The 17,565-nt window shown below is 46.9% G+C and overlaps 1 protein-coding gene across 2 annotated transcripts in view; it reads left to right on the top strand.

The window, feature by feature from the left end:
• The first annotated feature begins 569 nt into the window (after positions 1-569).
• Positions 570-17,565, top strand: part of PIK3R6 (phosphoinositide-3-kinase regulatory subunit 6) — a 54,515-nt gene continuing 37,519 nt past the window's right edge. The window contains exons 1-2 of one of the 2 annotated variants that reach the window (XM_044744991.2): positions 570-743; positions 13,252-13,353. In XM_044744991.2, the coding sequence (XP_044600926.1) occupies positions 13,341-13,353 (13 nt within the window). In that variant the 5' untranslated portion in view covers positions 570-743; positions 13,252-13,340. The remainder of the gene's footprint in view (positions 744-13,251; positions 13,354-17,565) is intronic. The other variant, XM_044744992.2, reaches the window with a different exon arrangement.

The following is a 17,565-nucleotide window of genomic DNA, read 5'->3' on the forward strand; positions in this document are numbered from 1 at the left end:
CAGATTTGTGTTTCACTAACAGGAAGAGACCTTTGACTGTGAGGTGGAAGCAGGATTGGTGGGAGACGTCAGGCTGTTGCAGTAATTCAGGAGAAAGACAACGGTGGCCTGATGAAGCAGGGACAGCCATGGGGATGGGAAGAAGGGGACAATTCATGAAGTAGTAACAGGTCTTGTGCCATTTAGATGTAACAGGTAAGGGAGAGGGGTGTTAAGGATGATGCCCAGGTTTCTCATCTGAGGTAAGGAGCAGAGAAGTGGGTTTAGAGGGGGAAGTGGCGAGCTTGGTTTGTTCGTGACGAGTTGGAGGAGCTTGAGGGCCATCTGGTGACAGTGTCGGGGTGTGGGGGTGGTTGGTGTGTCTGGAGCTAGGGAGAGCGGTCAGGGCCCCCTGCAACACCGCTCAGTTAGCAGCAGAGAAGGGCACTATGGAGGTGCCCCCTGCCCACGGGATCAGAATGCAGAAGCTCCAGGGACCGTGGGTGACCACAGACGCTTCTCTAGAAGCGACCTCACAGCAGGATGTGTTCTGGGAGGAGCTCAGAGGGCCATGGGAAGGGGAAGGAAGAGGCGGGGACAGAGCCAGGCTGGGGCTCTTTGCAGGTCTGGAGGCTGCAGGCGAGACTGAAGACACCCGTTGGGGCTCCTCCAAGATACCGAGGCGTCAGGGGCTGGCAGCCTCCTTGGGCAGGACAGAGGGGATCTGATCGGCAGAAGGACTCGAGGAGCCCAGCTGAGCCAAGGTGGGTGCTGGCTGGAGTAGGGTGTCCAGGGAGGGACCGGGGAGAGGCAGATCTGAGCAGAGCAGATGGCGGGGCTGGGAGGAGGGATGCTGGAAGGGGAGCCCGTGAGGGGCTGAGACGCCCCTGGATCTCGCGAACACAAGGCCCAGCCTTCCTGAGAAGGGCTACCCAGACACGGTGGCTACTAGGACCACTCTGCAAGTGAAGGTTGCTCAATTCATTTTCACAAGAAAGGACATGGGACTCTGTGAGAAGACCTCTCCTTTCTTCTACAAATCCTGTAAATGCCAATAGTAATAGGCCTAATTATACATGTCTGGTGCTGTAGAGTACTCTCGCCAATACTGGATCCTCACGAGCAATTGGAGGTAGGCTGGATACGTGCTTTACGCCCACTTCATAGCTCAGGAGGCTGAGGCCCACAGAGATGAAGCAACTTGCCAAAATTGCAGTGTGGGTGAGCAAGGTGCAGGACTCAGAGTGAATCTTCTGGGTCCCCATCTGCACCCCTTCTGGGACATCATCTGTCCATCCCTCTTCTGGGGAATTTGGTGACACTCATGCTGGTTAGGCCAGTTCTCTCCACACTCATGGATCGAGCATCTTCCACGTGTGCAGCCGGCACCAGGGTCTGACCAAGGCGAGGTCTCCGTCCTCGAGCAGCTGACCATCTGGTGTGGGGGTTGAGGCTATGAGTGACTAACATAGAAAGTAGAAGGCACCAGGGCCCGCATCGAGGCAAGGTGGCCTGTGCAGGCGGAGAGAGACCTCCGGGTGCAAATCAGGGAGGACTTCATGGAAGGTGGCGTCTGAGCCTTGAGAGGGAGGGTTTGCATGCAGAGACGAGGCAACAGGTATCCCAGCGATGGGAACAAAGCGTGAAACCCACAGAGCAGAAAAGAGGGTGTGAACGTCGGGATTAAAGGAAAGGACAGCGAGCGACTCCGGTTGGCTGCTCAAGCGTGGAGTCTGGGGAGACTTACAGGCGTGGGCCTGTTCCGTTTTTTTGTTTAGCTCTAAGTGGTTTTTGAGTATCATTTCACTTAGTCCTCACAATAACCGTAGAAGGTAGGTGCTATTGTTTGGTCCCCTTCAAAGATAGGGAAACTGAGGCAAGAAGGGTTTAAGAACCTAGGCCAGGTTGCCGTAGCAACAGAGAGACTCGGAACCCAGGCAGTGCAGCACCGTATGCTACCTGCCCAGCCACACTGCCACAGGGCCTCTCTCCAGGGCCTGCTGCTCACCTCTCTTATCTCCTAGAGGGCTCCTTGCCGACACAGGGGACATGAAGACCAGGCTGCAATCATTGTCATCTGTCCCCGGGGCTTCCTAGCCTGCGTCCAGGCCCCCTGCCCCTGGGAACAATGCTCCCCCTGCCAGACTAGCTCTCTCGCATCCAGGTGTTTCCTTCCCAGCCAGTGGCAGACACAGCTGAGGAAACAGGCCTGCCCCGTCCACAGGGAAGCAGGGCCCTCACCTCCCCAGCCCCTCGGGAACCTGGAAAGCCCAAGTGGGCCTCATGGGATGTGGGTTGAGGGTTGAGGGGCCCCCTCGGAACTCTGAGCTCTGCCTTTCCACTCCCTTCACCCCTCCCTGTGAGTCCAGTGACCACATGCTCTAAACCAAAGAACCAGTCTTGTCTGGCAAGAATGCCTGTCTCCACGGGCAGGAAAGCTCAGCGTCCTGGAGATAGCCTCTGCCCCTGAACCCTGCAGCCTTGAGGCAGCACCAGTGGGACGAGAGCAAAGTGGATCAACGCAGGGAGCAGCAGAGCGGCAAGTGAGCGTGGGGAGGTCCCTTCTCTCTGCACCAGAGTGGGGCTGGGACGACAGAAGGGAGGCAGAGGTGTGGTCCTGGGAGACTCCATGTCTTTCTTCCCCGGTTTGAGTTTGAGTCTGGAAGAGGAGACCATAGGGAGTGCCGGTGATATGTCCTTCTGTCTGAATGGCCTGCCCTCAGAGCCCGCAGTGGGGGGTTGGGGTGCTGGGGTGGGCAGGGGATTGTCAGAACCTGGGATTCTCACTGAGAAACACTGTGAGCCAGGCCTCTTCAGAGCCTCCTCTACATCCTTTCCTCAGCCCTTCCTTTGGCAGGGAGATCTTCCCCCTTATCTTGCACCAACTATGGGTAGCAGCAGCTGCAAATGAGCTCCCTTTGGCTTCTTTCTGCTGCATCCCCTAGAGCCACCTCCATGGTCCTATGGCCAGTCCTGGGGCCTATTTTACCCCAAGGCAGTGACCAGCTGTGTGTTTGCACCCGCCCTGAAGACTGCTCCTTGCTAATGTTCTGTGTTTAGGGAGGAATGCCCTCTGAATCCCAATTCACTCACTCACACGTGTGTTCATCCATTCATTCCTTGTCTCTGATCTTGTTCCTCTGTCAAGAACTGAGAAGGGTCTAAGATTTCACCCTACTTGTAACTAAGTTAGCCCGCCACAGTTTCAGGGACACTGGCGAAAACACGAGACTCTCGAGTCAGAGACAAAGGACTTCATCAGTCACAGCACAAAAGCATCCTGAGTGTCATGTTGATTGGTTCCCCTTGTCCCCCAGGTCCCATGGGGGCAGCACAGAGGCAGATTCACGTGGGCACTGTGCATCACAGCCAAGGAGCCCTGAGCTTAGGCACCTCAGTTTTCACAGTGGGTTGCAAGCCAAGCTGCCCACGTTTGCCTTGGAAGCAGACGTTGTCTCTCTTATACTGGAGAGCAAGTGGGTCTCTCCTCTGCCCTGGAGGGAGACACCAGCTCTCTCTTCCAAGGCGTTCACCATACAAACCTTGAAGAGATGATCTGGAACAAAAGCTCATAAGGCAGGCACAAACCCGTGGAGAACTGTCTGCCAACACCCTCCTACTGTCCCCTCGCTTATTGCCCCCCAGCTGTACTGTCCCTTGAAAACCTCAGATCCCTCCCACTTCAGTGCTCAGCTCACTGCTGCCTTTGCTGGGAATGTGTTCCCTGCAGATATCGCCTGGCTTGGTCCCATGCTTCCTGCAGGTTTCTACTCAGATGTCACCTCCTCAGTGAGACCTCCCTGATTGCCCTTTTAAACATGGCACCCCCCAGCCCTGGACCCCCACATTCCCCTTCCCAGCCTTATTCTTATGGTACTGATCATCATCTAATACACAGTTTAATTACTGAGTTTATTGTCTGCCCCTTCACCATCATGACATACCCACTACAGTGCAACCTTTGTGAGAGCAGGTGTTTTTGTCTATTTTAAATTATTGCCGCATCCCCAGGACCTGGAGTGGTGTCCAATATATAGAAAGGGCTCAATAAATATTCCTTGAATGAATGAGTGAATGGGTGGGTGGATGAAATCCATTTATTAGGTGTTCAATCGAAGACCCGGTTTTCCTACCTTGTGTCTGTAGGACAGTGTCAGCATGTAGTAAAGCTCAACAGCTATGGAGCAAATGAAATGATGAACGAACGCTGCAGGCAGTGTAGGGTGAGAGGCTGCAGTGAGGTGACCGTGGGGCTCCTCCCAGGTTGTTGGGAGTTGCCCCCCAGCTACTTTCCATGCTGCCTACGCCAATTGCTGGGAACTTCCCCACTTGCAGCCGAGGCTGGTGTATTTCTTTCCTGTGATGTCACATTCTTGCTGTTTGACTGGGGGAGCTGGGAGAGGGCAGGGGCATGTGAGCTGAGCTCTGACGTGCTGTTTGCTTGCTCAGTGGCACAAAAGATGCTGTCGGACATTGCAGCCCAGGTTGTCCAAGATGGGACCTGAGACACATCCCCACAGATCTGTCACAGATCCCCTCTCTGTGCAGGTGGCAGAGGTGCCTGCCGTGTGATTGTGGCAGAGCACAATGTCCTTCTCGCCCCTGTGTCTGTGTCCCCCCTTCCCATGGGACTACTGTCTCCTTTGCCAGTGTTCTGAGCATCAACATAATCTCTGTTTCCTGTGCCATTTGTCATACCAGCTGTGCCCAACAGACTTGTTTCTATTCTCTAGCCTGAGAATGGCTTGGGGCAGTGACCCTGGCTTGTCTTCACCCGAGGGCCTGACAGTCATGATACAATATATCAGGTGTTATGGAGAAGTAGAGGGAGACGCACCATGAATGTTTATCGATTGACTCACCTGGGCACCGTGGGGCGACCCCAACGCCCAGCTCACGTCAGGCATTCTGCACTTAGCGCTTCTCTTTGAGAACCAGGCCTTGAGCTACAGTGTGGCTCGTGGATTGCCGACCTGTCTGCCTCCAAGAGCCCAGCAGGGAGCGTACATGACACGGTGGCCACCTGACAGTGGTGGCCACAGTTGGGAGGGTGGGCACAAGGCCCCAGGGGGTACATGGCCCTCCTACAGGAGCAGCTGAGGCTCAGGACCCACTGGTTGCTGCCACACGGAACTGTCGGCCCGCTATTGCCAGATCTTCCAGTTATTCCTTTTAAACAAAAGCTGGGAATCTTGATTTTAATGTGAAACCTGACTTTTAAATGTTGGCCAAAGATTCAAATTTTCTAGAACTGTGGCTTCTTCTGGGGAAGAGAACTGATGGAACAGCGGGCGGGTGAGATGGCTTGCCTTTCACTGTATAGCCACGTGTACCTTTTAGGTGTTTACGGTAGGTGTGGTTTTTAAGGTGAAAATTGAATTTTAGCAACGTACTAGGCAGTGCACATCTCCAGATCGCCCATGTGAATCTGTGAAACGGGTGTGTTGTCAAGCGTGTTGTGAGCACGGGGTCCGTGAGAGTGCCAGTGTGCTGACGTGGACCAGGAGTGTGGCAAGTAGGGCCACTCTGGGGTCATTAAGAAGTCACAGGCTGGTAGACCCCCAGATCGTAAGGGCAAAGACAGTGTCTAAACTCTCAGGCCTTGCACAATTTCTACCACATGGATGATGTTCTATAGATGCTCTTTGATCTACTCAGCAACCTCAGCTGCTCAAAACACTGCCAGGAACGAGGAAGAGAGCCAGAGGGCCTCTGAGCAGCCCGAATGGATGTTCCAAGTCCGTGGATGGAAGTTTCACACTCTTTTCATAGGTCCATTTCTCAGGCTTTGTTTCCCCCAGCCCGGCCCCCGGCTGTGTAGGATGGAGAGTCCCTTCACCTGCCAGCAGCTCCTGAGATCTTCACCACGTGCTCGTGTGTGGTACGTGCACTCAGCTCCTGTCGAGCACAACCTCAGAGGCGTGTTTGGGGCTTAGCCGGGCAAGCTTTGTTTTCCTAAGAAATTCATGTCATTCCTGAAGGCAAATGAGAGGTGACACATTTTGAGAATGACCTAGGTTCTACTTGTTTCCATTTCCTGTCTCAGTGCAAGCGTGTTCCCTGAGGGCTCTCCCCCACGCTGGTGTGGTCAGCAGCCCCAAAGGACAGGAAGTGGATTATAAAGGTCCCTGGCAGAGGAGCAAGGGGGCAGCATGAAGCCATCCAGTGCCTGCGCAAATATATATCTAAGCACTGAATTAATAATTGATGAATGAGTGAGTGAGCAAATGAATGAATCGAAGAATGAATGAATGAATGAGGAAGTTTCTAAATTTTTTTAGAATTTTACTTTCAATGAAAAATAAGCCCAGAACACCCTTAGCTTTATACAGTAAGCCCTGAGAGACGCACTCCTCTTTTTTTTTTTTTTTTTTTTCCTTTTTCTCCCCAAAGCCCCCTGGTACATAGTGTATACTCCTCATTGTGGGTCCTTCTAGTTGTGGCATGTGGGACGCTGCCTCAGCGTGGTTTGATGAGCAGTGTCATGTCCCCGCCCAGGATTCGAACCAACTAAACACTGGGCCGCCTGGAGCGGAGCGCGTGAACTTAACCACTCGGCCACGGGGCCAGCCCCGATGTACTCCTCTTTTAATCTACATCTTTGTGATTTCTTTTCCTTCGAGGCTGCTTGATGTTCATTACTGGCTGAACCCACCTGGACAGACGTCTGCCTGTGCGTTCACTTTATTTTACTAGGGCAGACGGTGCTCTGTGAGGTTCGGAGCAGGAGGAGAAGGGGTGCAAGGGGCAAGGGAGGTGGCCACAACCCCACACCCCAGGTTGAGGTTTCTGAGCTCTAGCCCCAGTTTCATCATTCTCTGGCCACGTGACTTTTGGCAAGCTACTTCACCTTCGTTCATTCGTCAAATACTTCTCCAAAATATTTATTCACTGTCTACTAGGTGCCAACAGGGCGCTAGGTGCTGGACGCGCTGCAGTGAATAAGACACACCAGGACCCAGGGTTTGTGGATCTCCCATGTAAACAGTAGCCAAGAAAACTCATCATTACACAGGACAATTTCCGATGCTGATAAAAGCTATGAAGAAAATAAGAGTGTGCTAGTGCTTGACTGGGAGGGCTGTGTTAGATAGCATGGTCAGGAAAGGCCTCTCGAAGGTGGTGACACTTAAAATGAGACCTGAATGTTGAGAAGGAGCCCGCTAGGGGGGAAGGTGGTCCAGGCAGAGGCGTGTGAAGGCCCTGAGGTAGGACTGAACTTGGCAAGTGAGAGCAACACAAAGAGCCATGAGATGAGATCCTGGTGAGCCACAGGGAGAGCGGGAAGAGATGAAGCTGGAGGGGTGGGCAGGGGTCAGACCAGGCGAGATTTAGGCAGGATGAGGAGTGTGGAGTTTACCACAAGATCCAAGAGGAGCCATTGGAGGGCTTGAACCTGGAACTGAATTGTAGGGGGAAAGAGGGAAAGCCGTAGATCCATTGGGGCACTGCCAGAATCTGAGAAAGATTATGGTGTCTGGGATCCCATGGGGGCAGTGGGGTTGGAGCAGAGCTTATTAGGATCATTCTCTACAACAACACAGCTAATAGAGGAGGACCTGGGAACCTGACTCCCTAGGTCCCATTTGGGAAGCTTCTTTTGGCTTCCCCCTACAGCTGGATTTGGGGTCAGGACCCAGATCTGCCCTGCCCCCACTGCTTGTCCACCCTGTGCTGTGGCTCTGACCACCCCACGTTGCCATTTTCCAGCTCCTCCTCCTACACTGGGAAGGCCCCAAGGTCAGCCAGTCTTTCATTCAGGGTCAAGTTTTCATGTTTAAATTTTCATGGTTCATTCAGATTTCGATGTCTACTCTTACCCACAAAAACACACGCTGGAGCATTTTCAGAGAGAAGGAATAGGCGTGAATGTTTGACACAGTCCTGTCTTTAGCTGGGTCCCTGATCTCCATACTCAGCCCTTTATGAAAATGGTGCCATGAACTAGTCTCATGTGGTACCTGGCGCCTTTGGGGGCACATCCCACAAAGGAAGAGGCTGCGGCTCAGAGAGGCCAGCGATGGGTCCCACAGGCGGGGGGTGGAAGAGCCGAGACTCAAACCCAATTCTTCGAACTCCAGCGGGTGACCCCCACAGCACAGCGTGAGTCCACCTTGCAGCTCAGCAGTCCTGGGAGCCGAAGAAGGGAGAGGAGAGCAATTCTTTTAATAGTTTTATCCTTTTCTGCCCCTGATTTTAAGTGAAACACACAGTGCAATGCAATGACAATGTTCTTAAGTTGAGTGGTGGGCTCACAGGTGTCCATTTTATTATTATGCTTCACAACTTAGATGTTATCTCTCTCTTTTGTGTGCCATCTGTCACTTAATAAAGTCAAACATACTTAATATTAAGAAATCAGAAGATGTATTAAATGCAAGAAATGTATTAAAGTAAAAATTACCTGTAACCCCACTGCCTGTGGGTAAGTGATGTCACTTTTTTTTGTAGTTTAATGTGTCTCATTAAAAGATAAGAGACTCACACACACAAATAAATACAAGTAAAACCGGGGAAATCTAAACGAAATTGCTTCAATGTCAATATCCTGGTTATGATACTGCGTATCTTATGATATGGTGTCACAAGATGTTACCATCCGGGGAACTGGGTAAAGGATGTCCCTGTTTTATTTCTTATAACTGCATGTGAATCTACGATTATCTCAAAAGTTAAAGTCTAATTTTTTTAAAAGACTGCTCTTTTTTTAAACATAACTGCAGTGCTCTTATCTCCCTCCCCCCAAACTTCTGTAGTGTTCAAATTCCCGATTGCCTTTAATGTAACAGTTTTTTGTAATACTTTGAACAGGGATCCAAAGTTCACACATTTACTTGGTTGATAACGTCCTGTAAGTTCCTTTTAGTCTATAGGTCCCCCTCCCGTTTATCCTCCTGTCTGTCCTCCCCACCACCGCCCCACCTTCCCGGCAATTTATTTGTTAAAGGAAACAGAGCATTTGTTCCGTAGAGTTTCTCGGAGTCTGGATTTTTCATCCTGATAGTATGCATCAGCGTGTTCTGTATTTCCTATTAGCTGGTAGCTGGATATAGAGGCTTATTTGCTTTTAAGATATCTAAAAACATGCACAAGTTAAAAAAAATTAAAATGGTAAAAAAAAAAAAAGGGTGTATATTGAAATGTCTATCGCCTTCCGCCGCGGTTCCCCAGGCGTCTTCCTCACCGGTGCTGGTGTCTTGTCTGTAAATGGTCTGCTTTTATAAAGCTGTGAGAGCACCACTGAACATACTAAAATATTCTTGTAATGTTGAAGATACAAAGGGCATTCCTTTTTTTGGTAAATTCTAGGATTTGGTAAAAACTATATAAGCATATAAGCACTTGACGTCAGTTAGAAATTAAGATGTGGGTTGTTTTTTTTTTTTACAGTAAAATTGACTATTTTTGCTATACAGTTCTATACATTTTAACGTATGTATAGATTATTGTGACCATCACCACTATCAGGATACAGAGCAGTTTCATCGCCCCCAAAATTTCCCTCTTGCTCCTCTATAGTCAACCCTTCTCCCTACCCCCAACCCCTTACAATCACTCATCTATATTCTGACGCTATAGTTTTTCCTATTCTAGAATGTCATGTAAATGGAAGCACACAGCCAGTAACCTTTTGAGCCTGGCTTCTTTTACTCAGCATAATGTCTTTGAGATTCACACTTGTCATTATAATATCAATAGTTTGTCTCTTTTTATTGCTGAGTGTTCCATTTTTGGCTGTATCACAGTTTGCTTATCCATTCACTTGTTGAAGGCAGTGGGTTGTTTCCAGTTTGGGGCCATTATGAATAGAGCTGCTGTACATATCTGTGAACAGATTTTTGTATGAACATAAGCACCAATTAAATTCAGTTAGTTGATACATTATTCAGTTTTTATATATCCTTGCTGATTTTCCACCTGCATGTTCTATCACTTGCTGAGAGAGGACTGCTAAAATCGACAGCTACAATTGCAGATTTGTCTACTCGTGTTGGTTCTATTAGTTTTTCCTTTATATATTTGCAAACCCTGTTGTTAGGTGCATACATGTCTACAATTGTTATATCTTCTTCATGAATTGACACTTTTGTCATTATGTAACGTCCCTCTTCATTCCTGGTAATTTTCCTTACTCTGAAATCTACTTTGTCTCATATTAATATCGCCACTTCAGCATTCTTTTAATTAGTATTTGCATAGTATTTTTTTTTTGTCCTTTTCCTTTAAATTATTTACGGCATTAAATTTGAAGTGAATTTATTGTAGACAGCATAGAGTTGGTTTGTTTTACTTTTTTAAAAGAAATCTATGCTGACAATCTGTCTTTTAATTGGTGTGTTTAGACCATTCACATTTAATGTAATTATTGATATGTTTTTATTTAGGTCTACTATTTTCTTAGGCATTTTCTGTTTGTTATTTCTGGGTTTTGTTCCTCTGATAGAGGGAAACAAGCAATAAGGCTTCTTCCCATGCCCTTGGGACCACAGTTCCTCTAGTTAGAAAGAAGAATTGTCCCTCCTCAGAGCTTTAGGCACCTGCACTGCCACTGTTGCTGCTGCTGCTGTCACAGGATTGCCTGGGGGCTACAGCAGGAGAAAATGAAAAGAAAGAAGGAATTCTCCCATCTCTCTAATATTTAGGGGCCCGTTTTCTGCTCCTCAGACCAGAAAAAGGCTTTTCTTCTAGCTCTTTTTGTTGGCCCTCAGTGTGCACTTCTGAGTTTCAGGCTTCCTTTGTATCCAGGCCAGGGTATAACAGAGGGGGAAACGTAGAAAACTCATTGCCAGATTGTTCTTGCTTCAAGTTCTGGTTTCCTTTCCCACTCTGCCTGCTATCATTTGCTTCTCAGAATCCTTGGACAGCTGTTGCGTACACACTATCCAGAGTTTTTAGTTGCATTCAGTGAGAGAGTTACAGTGGAGAGTACTTATTCCATCTTAACCAGATCTAGAACCTCCAGTGTCACATTTTGATGTTCAGTTTTTCCTGACTTTTTTCAACGTGTACATACAAATTTAGAAATATCCTTTTTAAAATTAATGTGTTAGAAATGTGTTAACTGTTTTGTTACCTACCGTTTAAAATTAATACTTCTGAAATATTTATTTTCAATTTAGTAAATCAGATATACACCATCATTTTTGTGACTGCATAGTATTCCACTGCATGGATTACTCTAATTCATTTAATTGACACTCTATAATTGGGTCTTTAAGTTTCTCCTGGTTTTTGTCCATTACAAACAATGTTTCAATGAACATTGTTGTACACACTCCTTATTAACTGGTCCAATTATTTCCTTGAGATATATTCCTAAAAGTGGAATTACTTGGACAAAAAGTATGCACATTTTGAATTTTGATACTTATTGCCCAACTGTGCTCCAGAAAAGCTATGCCAATTTCCATTCTTACGAGCTGAGTAAGACAGCAAATTTTCTCATATCCTCACCAATAGTTGATGTTATTATCTTTTCTAATCTTTTCCAATGGTATCTTAGATTTTAATATTCATTTCTATGATTATAAAAGGCTAAAACTATTCACAGTACATTATAATTTTAACACATTGAATTCGATTAGTTGATATTTATTTTACTATTGTACATCTATATTTATAGGTGAACCTGACCTATTTTTTTTTATTGTGGTAAAATATACATACCATAAAATTGACTAGTTTAACCATTTAAAAGTATAAATTCAGTGGCACTAAGTACTTTCACAATGTTGTGCAATCATCACCCCTATCTGTTTTCAGAACTTTTTCATTGTCCCAAACAGAAACTCTGTACCTGTTAAAAAATAACTTCCTATTCCTCCATCTCCCCAGCCTCTAGTAACCTCTCTACACTTTCTGTCTCTGTGAATTTGCCTATTTTAGGTACCTCATCAAAGTGGAATCATATAATATTTCTCCTTTAGTGTCTGACTTATTTCACTTAGCACGATGTTTCCAAGGTTCATCAACGTTGTAGCAGGTATCAGAATTCCATTCCTTTTTAAGGCTGAATAATTTTCCATTGTATGTATATGCCACATTTTGTTTATCCATTCGTCTGTTGGTGGACATTTGAAGTGTTTTTACCTTTTGGCTATTTTGAATAATGCTGTTATCAACATTGGTGTGCAAGTATCTATTAGAGTCCTTATTTTCAATTCTTTTGGGTGTTTACCTGGAAGTGAAATCACTGGGTCATATGGTGATTCCATGTTCACCCTTTTGGGGAATTGCCAGACTGTATCCCACAGGAGCTGCACCGTTTTACATTCCAACCAGCAACGCACCAGGGCTCTGGTTTCTCTACATCTTTGCCAACAATTGTTATTTTCTGCTGTTTTTCTTTCTAAAATAGCCATCGCAACGGATGTGAAGTGCTTCATCTATTTTTTCTAAAACTCTCTTTATTAGATTTTGGTATCAAGGGTAAACTGGCTTCTTCAGAGACTCTTTCCTTTGTTCTCTATGCTTTGGAACAGGTTAAATAACATAGAAGTTTTCTTTACTCTGCAGGTTTGAAAGAACTTATCAGTGGAACCATCTGAGTCAGACAACACCCTTTTTTAGACCTAGCTCTTTGATAGCTTTCTGTTTCCTCCCTGGTTTCTAATAGAGCAGTTTTTCTAACTCTTCTATAGCCTTTCAAGTCATTTTTATTTTCCTAGAAAACCATGAATGATATAGAGGGTTCAGATTTTCTTTTTGCTACAAGCATTTGTCATTCCCAAGATTATCTCTGTTTCTCTCTCTCTCTGGATCAGCTTTCCCAGGTATGTTTCTTTTTTTCTTCAAAGAACAAGCTCTTGGATTTGTTCAGAATTCCTCTGCTTTTCAGTTGTGGGCTTTGTTGCTCTGGCAAGCAGACTTCGGGAGTCCCTCCTGCTGGGGTCACAGTGGGGCAGCCTGGGGTCATGGTTGAGGGTGTGAGCTCTACACCCAGATGGTCTGAGTTCAAATACTCATTCCTTTACTTACTAGCTACTGGACCTTGAATAGATTTGTAACTTCTCTGTGTAAGTTTCCCCATCTGTAGAGTGGGAAGAAAATAGTAGCTGCCTCGTAAGGCTAATATTCATATTAAAGAGTTGATAGTTTTTAAGTGCTTAGAAGAGTGTCTGGCACATGGCAAGCACCATATAAGTATTTCTTAAATAAATCTGGGCTTCCCTCCAGCGTACTAGCAGCCGAGGTCACCCAGGAGCCTCTCATTCCCCAAATGTACTTTCTGTACCTCCCCACCACTTATGCTAACTGCCTCTTATTTTGCAGAACCACTTCTGTGCAGAAAAACAACCACGTTACTTTCCATTCTGCCACCTGAGACAACCACATCCTCCTCACACACTCCCCAGGCTCCCATGGAGAGCTCAGGTCAGTATGGTTGGGGGAGAGAGGTCTGGCGCACCTGGCTGCATAGTGGGGAAACCCCCTCTTGCAGGTGAGAATGCCCCCAGGGCTGGCAGGGCCAACTCCACCCAGCCAGGCTGTGAGACCCCAGTTTGGCTGCCCAAAGGTGAGAACATCTCAAGGGATGGACAACCAGACCTTTGTGTAAGCCCCAGCTGCTTACAGGTCACTGAGCTGGACATTGGGAATAATGACAATAATATCCAAGATTTATTACCAAACACTTGGATTTATTTGACAAAAACCTATATAGCACTTACAATAAATCAAGTAGTGAAAAAAGCACTTGACAATATAGCTCATTCAGTCTTCATAACAACCCCAGAAGATAATATTATTATTGCAGTCATTTTACAGAAGGGGAAACTGAGGCACAGAGAGGACAGGTGTTGTTTCCAAAGTCACATAGATCTTGTATGGCCAAATCAGCATTTGAACCCAGAAATCTAGCTTCAGCTCTGAAGGGAGTTTTCCCATCAGGACCAGGACCCTACCTGTCCTGGCTGTCTTCCCAAATTATCAGTGTTTTGAGCTTTCCCCAACCTTCCTACAGCCCTTGGAGTCCTCTCATCCTAGAGCTAAGAAGAGGGGCACCTGAGAAGTAAGATATTTATTTTGAGGGATACAAAAGAGCAACGTTTCAAGGGCACCAAAGCTATTGTTATTTTGCCATTCCTGCAAACGTTTTTAGAACAATCTGAGCCTTTATTCCGTATGGGGGTAAGAGAGGATAAGGGATGGGATGGAAGCAAAGCATGAGCAATGTTATTCCAGCCAACGGTGCATCTGGGTGCAGATCCCATGATTTCAATGAGCAGCCGAGAGGGCAAGACGGAGCTGTCTACACACCAAGGAATTCTCAGACAAGTCCTCATCTCTGGTTGGAAGGGCAGTGAGTGAGCTCCTAGTGGTCAATGTGAGGGGACCCAAGGGCTCCAGGAGGATGGACCCTGACTCAGAGGTCAGGGTCGGGAAAAGGTCACCCTCTGAAGTGGAAACAAGTAAACACAACATGTACCAAAAGACATTCACCTGTAGAGAACTCACCTACCCCAGGAGCTCCAAGTCTGAATTGGAATACACATAAACAAACCATTTTCCTTTCAGTTGTACTACGGCTTACCTGGCACGAGGTAATGCGACCTGGGTTAGTGATTTTATAGTGATTTTTTAAAAGGGAGTGGACCAGAAAGAGTTCGTTGGTGCCTCTGCTTTTCCATTCCAGGAAGGGGGTGCTGATTCTGACAGCTGACATCCAGAGAGTGGAAAAGGACAATTCACCTCAACACCCTAGTTTGAGGGAAACATCCCTTGGGAATTATGAATTCAATCCCTTTGGTAATAATTTTGTGTGTACCAAGTGACACGAGGTTCCCTGTAGCCCTTTCACCTGGGCGGACATGTCCACCCTCCCACTCTCCACCCCTCAGCTGGAGAAGGCTGAGGAGATATTAAGTTCGGTTATTTCGCCAGCTTTCCCCATCCTGATGCCACGGTCCTCTGTGGGCATCTTAGTCAGGGTTCTCCAGAGAAACAGAACCAGTAGGATGTGCATACATATACGGAATGAAATTTATTATTGGCTCACGTGACTGTGGAGACTGACAAGTTCCAAGATTCGCAGTCAGCAAGCTGGAGACCCAGGAGAGGCGATGGTGTGGCTCTAGTCCGAAGGCTGGCAGGCTCAAGATGGAGGAAGAGCCCATCTTTCAGTTCACGTCCAAGGCAGGAAACAACCCATGTCCCAGCTGGAAGGCAGGCACTCAAGCAGAAGAAATTCCCTCTTACTTGGGTGAAGGTCAGCCTTTTGTTCTTTTCAGGCCTTCCACTAATTGGATGAGGCCACCTCACATTAGGGAGGGCAAGCTGCTTTACTCCATCTATCAATTTAGATCTTAAACTCATCTAAATACCCTTACAGACACACCCAGAAAAATGTCTGACCAAGTATCTGGGTGCCCTCTGGCCCAGTCAAGTTGACACATAAAATTAACCATCACAAGAGGGTATGGGGTAACTCCGAGAAGACGAGGAATGGTCCGCTTGAAAAAATCTTAGAAGATTTTATTCAAGTCACGGCTGGACCCCCAGAGAGTTCGAGCACTGGTGTCTCCAAGAGTTACATTTCTGAACAAAGGTTATGCCTTTTGCAAAACAAGCTAACGAACAACAACAAAAATTAACCTTCTCCGATTGTATTCTTTTAAATCTCCTCACAGCACTATGACAGCCAGGAGCGTTGCCAGGGAGGGGCCATCCTGACACTGTGACCTCATCCCTAATTCTGGGATGATTGTCCTCTGGGAACTCGGAGCATCTTGTCACTATACTCCTTCCTTGACTATCAGATCGATTATCTAGAACTCCAAGCTTATCACTTAAGACAGTAATTCTCACTCCAGCTGTACAGTAGACTCTCCTGGAGAGCTATTAAAGACATTGATTGGGCCTGGCCCCGTGGCCAAGTGATTAAAGTTCACACACTCCACTTTGGCGGCCAGGTTTGTGGGTTTGTATCCTGGGCATGGACCTACTCCACTCACCAACCACACCATGGAGGTGTCTCACATACCAAAAAAAAAATGGAGGAAGAGTGGCACAGATGTTAGCTCAGGGCTAATCTTCCTCAAGCAAAAAAAGAGGAGGAGTGGCAATGGATGTTAGCTCAGGGCAAGTCTTCCTCAGGAAACAAACAAAAAAAAAAGACTATTAGACCCCACCCTCACAGATATGATTTAATTGGTTTGGGGTGGGATGTGCATTGGTATTTTTTAAAGCTTTCCAGGTGATTCTAATGTGCAGCTAAGGTCGGAAACTAGGAGAAAGGCAAATATCCTAAGAAGGGGGTGGGGAGAGATTCAACTCTGTCTAGAGAGGGCAATGGACACCTGGCATTGCCAGGTCCTAGGACAGATGTGAATGTCTGAAGTTGAGGAGCATGCCCTGAGCTATGGGGGTCCTACCATGGTCAGGACGCTGTCAGCCTGTCTTGTCCTTCCTTCTCTATTATCTCTTTAGCTATAATAACACCTACCCTGGTTTGAGAGTTGGGAACCTTTTTACAAGCAACTTTATCAGGGGCATTTATCTGCATTCAGACCCCAGGAATACATAGATAGACACACAGTCATGGGCCCACCTGGGTGTACCCTCTTCTCTCTTTTCCCGGTAAGCAGATGAATGGTCACACTGAAGAGTGAAGCTTTAGAGAACAGCACTTGACAAGGAGAAAGCTCTGTGCCAACAGCTCTGTGGCCTTGTGTAAATCGCCTCTCCCCTCTGAGCCTCATTTCCCCAACTGTAAAATGGGAAGAGAGCGTCTGAGGTCCCTCTGGGTCTGACTTCCTGTGGTTGGAGGGGCAATATGACGCCTGGGAAAAGGTTCTTGACCTTGAATCTATGAAACAGAGAGAACGGTATTTGTCCCAACAAACTCACAGGGCTCTGCTCGGAATCCAATGAGATAATATATTCGAAACAATTTGCATATCCAGGAGTCAGTCAGAGAATGTCAGCTGCTATAACTAATGGCCCCAATGTCAACGGGTGAACACAAGTCCTTGTTTCCCACTCACACCCCCATCCAGTCTGGGCTCCAAACATTCTCTTGGGGATGAGTCTTCTTCGCTCTCGTGGCACCATCTTCTTCAACACAAGTCTTCCACAGTCCCCTTGAGTGGGAAGAGAGAGCATGGAGGGTAGTGCAGAGATGTATAGCCAAGCCCGAGAGTGACATACATCACTTCCACCACATTCCATTGGCCAGAACTCAGTCACACGGCTCCTTGGAACTTCAGGGGTGTCTGGGAATGTAGTCTTCCCATCTACCTGCAACAAAAATGGATTGGTTTGATGAACATGTAACATCGTCTTGCCACACCTGTGTAAGACTGTGCATATGCCTTTCAAGTGCTATTTAAATGTTAAATATTAGTAGTAATCTGGATACCGGCTAGCAATGTCCCACGTGCCTGGATGGAGGGGAGGATAATAATGGATGTCATCTATTTATTGCCTGTTCTGAGTCAAGAATGATGTTAGACATGCATATCATATATGAACAACCAAGACACTTGAGGCACAGGAAATATCCTGTTTGTTTCTTTTGCCTAATCAAATAAAATCCAGCTTCAGGTGATCACTTTCCAAGGTCAATACAAATTCCAATGTCATTTG

The sequence above is a fragment of the Equus asinus genome, chromosome 13 (genome assembly GCF_041296235.1).
Source record: "Equus asinus isolate D_3611 breed Donkey chromosome 13, EquAss-T2T_v2, whole genome shotgun sequence".
NCBI lineage: Eukaryota > Metazoa > Chordata > Mammalia > Perissodactyla > Equidae > Equus > Equus asinus.